At 31.8% G+C, this 5,598-nt stretch overlaps 1 protein-coding gene across 1 annotated transcript; it reads right to left on the bottom strand.

Moving 5' to 3' along the window:
- Positions 1-3,936: 3,936 nt before the first annotated feature.
- On the bottom strand, positions 3,937-4,974 carry LOC145974246 (uncharacterized). Its single transcript, XM_083104050.1, has one exon. The coding sequence runs from the start codon at positions 4,972-4,974 to the stop codon at positions 3,937-3,939; it is 1,038 nt and encodes a 345-aa protein (XP_082960176.1).
- Between the last annotated feature and the right edge of the window lie 624 nt (positions 4,975-5,598).

Genomic DNA, 5,598 nt, shown 5'->3' with positions numbered 1-5,598 from the left:
ACAACTGTTGTAAAATTCGTGAGCCTGATTGGTGTATGCTCTTAATTTTGACTGAATCTAAGAGCATACACCAATCAGATTCACGAATTTTACAACAGTTGCAAAGCACCTTTTTCTGCTGAACGCAGCCACTAATTCAAATAATTTGCTCGAGTCATTCTCGCTGCGGCTTGTACAAAAAATCATAGAAATGTAAACAAAATATAAAATAAAAAAAATAAAAGATATATTGAGTAGTTTTTTGTGCATATCACGATAAAATATTATTTAAAAGTATCTTATTTGTATCTGAGATACTTTTAAAGTATCTGAGTATCTGTATATATATACATTTTAATTTGTGTATCTATATCTATATATAGATACATTTTTTTACATGTATCTGTATCTGTATCTGTATCGAGATACATTTTAAATGTATCTTACCCATCACTGCCTGCAAACCTCTCGAATTTGCGCGGTATAAAAGGCGCACGGAAAACTTTCGATGCAAATATCTCGCGAATACTTGAATATTGCTTGTCTCACTTGGCTATTAAGTAGTGGGGGGGGCTACTCTAAAACATATTTAAAATTCATTGAAATCGGTGATCTCATTACCTGATACTCCTCTTGTTAGTAAAAATGCGTCGTGCTGATGATTTTCCGTAGTTTTAACGGCAGTTCTCGACAATTCTATAAAAGTTCTATCCTTCAAAAATATTTTTACGCAGAGTTCCGGCCGTTTAATATTTTTTAAACAATTTTTTATTGTTACCCAGCACGACATTCTTCCGGTAAAGTACTAAAACGCGTTGAACATTATTACTTTTAGCAAGAGTTCCCGATACTTCTGCTATAGTTCAGCTTATATATGCAATTTCAGACCCATATTTCAATAATTGGTAAACCTTCGGAAAACCCACCTATATGAAATAATGGGTAAGAATACCCAATTCCTACGTATTTTTACCTCCTGAACACGAATATGAAACTTAAAAATGGCGGTCGAATTCGCAAGTCGAAGAAAAACGCAAGAAAAGGTAAATTAAAGGTAAATAAAAAAAAGGTAAACAATTTAAATTTAATGATAAATTCTTGAACGTCGCCAGTAGATAAAATAAATGAAAGTAATTTAATCGACCACACCGGCAATTTATTGATGGAAAATGTATCACAACGTTTCGACCATGGGTTTTGGTCCTTATCAAGTGAACTAAAATTATTACATATAATATAAACAATAAATGAATTACAATAAAATGTGACCAAAAAAATGGAGAAAAAAGAAAAAATCATATACATACATTATCTTAGGTAACTAATACGTGGTGAGAAATAAAGAAATCACTGTGTCAAGTCATGTCAACCTCTCGATCCAACACAAAGAGAAAGACTAAACCGCCTTTATTAGTCTATCATAAATATCGTTTAAACTTTCAGTGTCCTTTTGTAAGTTAACAGTGTTGTCAGACTTTTTGATGAAAAACATTTCAGCAATTTCTCTCTTTCTCACATGTCTCTCATTATGCAGAATAACCGGTGTTGACCAATCGAAGTCATGATTAAGTTCCAATTTATGTTTGCTAACCACAGAAAGATTGCTTTCGTGCAATTTAATGTTGTTGCAATGTTCTTTGATACGAGTGCCTAAATGTCTTTTTGTTTGGCCAATATATGACATATTACAATTTTTACAGTTTAACTTGTAAACAACTTCAGTCCTGTTATTAATAGGCAATCTATCTTTTCCACGTTTAATTAATGCATTCAGTTTATTAGGTACATTATAGACAACCTTAAGACCCACATTTTTGAAAAGGCGACTAATCTCATCACTCAAGCCCTCTACAAACGGTAACGAAATGTAAAATGGTGTAGTCGCATTATCACATTCCATATTCATATTTACATTGTCGCGGTGTTTTAAAAATTCTAGTCTTTTTTTAACGTAACGGTTAGTAATTTGCGTTGGAAAACAATTGTTGGAAAGAATCTGTTTAATAATATCGATGTTCTTAAAGTGAAATCGAACGTCGGATAATAAAATTGTGCGGTCAACAAGGCTATAAATGGTGTTAATTTTATATTTAAACGGATGTTTGGAATAAAAATTAGTGTATCTATTAGAACAAGTAGGTTTTCTGTACCAATCCGTAGATTAGTCGCCTTTTCAAAAATGTGGGTCTTAAGGTTGTCTATAATGTACCTAATAAACTGAATGCATTAATTAAACGTGGAAAAGATAGATTGCCTATTAATAACAGGACTGAAGTTGTTTACAAGTTAAACTGTAAAAATTGTAATATGTCATATATTGGCCAAACAAAAAGACATTTAGGCACTCGTATCAAAGAACATTGCAACAACATTAAATTGCACGAAAGCAATCTTTCTGTGGTTAGCAAACATAAATTGGAACTTAAGGTAGCTCCCTCGTGAAAAACTACGAAGCGAAATATGTTTATACTCATAGATTTCATGCCCCTGAATCCAATGGTGACCTTATTTTTGCCCCAAGCCGGACAAAATCTCGAGAAAATCAAACTCAAACTTTGAATTTTTTACATGGGCTCTTATGGAAGAGTGGTCCACAATCATTTGCTCATGCTCTTTACAAAGAAAATTTAATTAACTCAGCAACTACACTATGACTTACTTGTAGAAAAAATCTTCTTCTTTCTAATTCCGCTTTGCAAAATAAAGGTAGCCGGCCATTTTTTCGAGATATTTATCAAAAAAGAAAGTAAACATTGGTTTCACGGTTATGAGAGGAAGTCTGTCGGGCCTTCATGTTCTTGTACTCAAGCGCGCGAATTATGAAAAACGAATCGTACCAATTATGATAAATGGAAGGGTTACAAATGAATGAACAAATAAAAGCAAGATTTTTTTATTCTAAATAAATATTTTACTTTTTAAAATTGATTTTAACAAATACTTTGAACACATCTGGAGATTTTTTTGGCATATTCTAATAAATAAATAAAAGCACTTAACTAAACATCACATAAAGTTTTAATTTTATCATGTATTATATTAATTATATTTATTTCAGACGTCACTCGGACTTTACGATTGACACTTGTTGATAATAATACTTTTATCCCATTAGTAGAGTCTTTTTTATAGGTGTCAAAAAGAACTTTTTGATTTATGCCTTCTCTTGCCATTTTCATAATAATTCTAGGTTTAATAATATTGTTTAAAAATTGTAATGATGCTTTATTTGTTTGTATATTAATTTTTTTTATTTTTTCGCATTCAATTTTTCTAAGGCTTATGCATTCTTTTTTTATTTCATCATCTGAAATACCTAAAATATCCACTAATTTTTTAAGAATCAAAATATCTTGTAAAGCATCGTGGAGGGATTGTATATTTTCTTTTGGTAAGTACTTTTTTACTAAATTTTCCTCGGAGTATGACATTTCGACGTCTTTTGGTTTCGGAATTTTTTTTTTATCAATCTTAGCGTGTCCGTGTATCCATACACTAAATCTCTAAATTTTTCATAGAGCCCTAATTGATTTGCGAGACTTGTAATTCTTACTGCATCGAAACTATAATAAAAGATGAATTATAATTAAATGAAATAGCATAGCCGCAATTTAGAGTTATTAAATTACCTTATAACATTGTGACCGACTAATATTATGTTACACGGCTCATCAACGGAATGAAGATTTTTTACATTTTCTAAATAGTTTAAAAATTCGCTAAAAGCTGCCTCTTTCGATGTAGTATCTAATTTATTTCCCCGCAGGAAGAGCTCTCCTTTTTTTACCGTCAACCCAGTTTTTTCGGCAGCTTTAGCTTTCATTGGCACTGTCGGAACCGAGTAAACATTAAAAGTAGATAGACCGTCGAAAGCTGCAATCTTAAATAAAAAATATTATTTGAGAAAATTTTAACATTAGATTAAGTTTATGAATATTAATTTATTGTAGATGCAATTTATATATGTATATATACTTGAACTATTTGGTCAGAAGCACTAAGACCAGTAGTTTCAATGTCGAAAAAAACTATTTTAAAATTTTTGACTTCATTTTCTGACGGACTACTTGAAGAAGGCTCAACTCTGTCGATCGGTATATCGAATACTCCACTAAGACCAATATTACTTTCGTAACTTACTCCTTCATTGCGTCGAACATTGCTTTTTGATGACTTTTTGTTTTTCAATAATTTCCGTTTTACTTTACTGTCTCGACTGCTTGTGAATAATCTTTTCTTCTTAACTTTATTTTCTTTGATTTTTCTAAATTTTAAACCTGCGTGCGTTGGACTGACACCTACTTTTTTAAAAACCTCGTCAATATAAGTGTGCCCCGAATTTTTTTGATACACTGCTGCAGCCACGCGATAATTTAAAGATTCTGATCCTGAATAGTGCTTGGATTTCGGACATTTATTTGCCACAATATTATTGAAATTTTCATTAATTTGGGTTGAAGCAGCAGGCGCCAGTTTGTCTACATTATTAATGTAGCGTCCCATCAACTCTTCTAAAGAAGTTCTAAGAGATTGGCCTTCGAGTGGTTTTTTACCTGGGAGTCTTTTATATTCATAATTTTCTTTTTCTTCGTGGAATTTGCAGTACGCATGGTCACCAAAAGCGTGAGGAATAATTGATTTTAAAGATTCGGCGAGATCTTGGGGCCGATTTTTAGTTTCTGCTATGGCGTTGCTTAGAGTATTTGTGAAATACTCTATCATTGGTTTCGGTAAAGACATTCCATACATCGAATTTGAAAACGCCTTGACAGAATGATTTTTATCAGACCACAACTCAATGCTGTGGGCTGATACTGCTCTCAAGCTGGCAATAGTAGCCGAATCGTTGTCCATGATAAGCCTTGCTCCGAAAACATGATGTTTTGCAAACAATGGATTTTCCGTAAATAGCTCAACAGCTATATCAGCTTCCATGCCTTTGGAAGATCCATCGTAATTTTGTTTACAGTTATGATCATTTTTCTTGTGTCCCATATCACAACGACGACAACTTTTGGATCGAATCGCATACAAGACAATTTTTTTTGAATAGAGCCCTATTAAAACACCATGACCCGATTGACTGTTGTAAGATCTTCCAGTGCCCCTTTTTTGCCATCCTACATCGTAAACGAACGACAATCCGTCTTTATCTTGTCCTGTTCTCCAAATACAAAAATAATAATCGAAAGATAAAGGTGTGAGGTGCAACGAAATTAAGAAAAAAAGGAAAAAAGGGAAATAAATATTTAAAAAATTTATAATGTACGTATAAATTTATTACATAATAATTAGCGTTTGAGATGTTATTTATAACAAGTAGAATGTTCCCTTTACTCCTTTGTATAATATAAAAAATATTGAATGTAAAATCATGTAAAAAAAAATCAGTACTCTATGTTTCATACGCATACAAAATTTTTGTCGATACTTCATAATCATTTTTAAAAAAAGTTCATCATTTATAATTTGTTTATCTACAATTTGTGTATTTACAATTAACTTACTCATTAACAACTACATCATTCGCCTCCTTTGTTAAATTTTTCTCTTTCTCTAAATATTCACTGCAACTTTCTATAGCAACTTTTTCTACCTGATTTCCAACCATCCTTTCAT

The sequence above is a fragment of the Camponotus vicinus genome, unplaced genomic scaffold, assembly GCF_025532165.1.
Source record: "Camponotus vicinus isolate PSW18456_S1 unplaced genomic scaffold, iyCamVici1.0 SCAF_7, whole genome shotgun sequence".
NCBI classification, from domain to species: domain Eukaryota; kingdom Metazoa; phylum Arthropoda; class Insecta; order Hymenoptera; family Formicidae; genus Camponotus; species Camponotus vicinus.
Note: the sequence above shows the minus strand (reverse complement) of the source record. Positions and strands in the feature narration are given on the sequence as shown.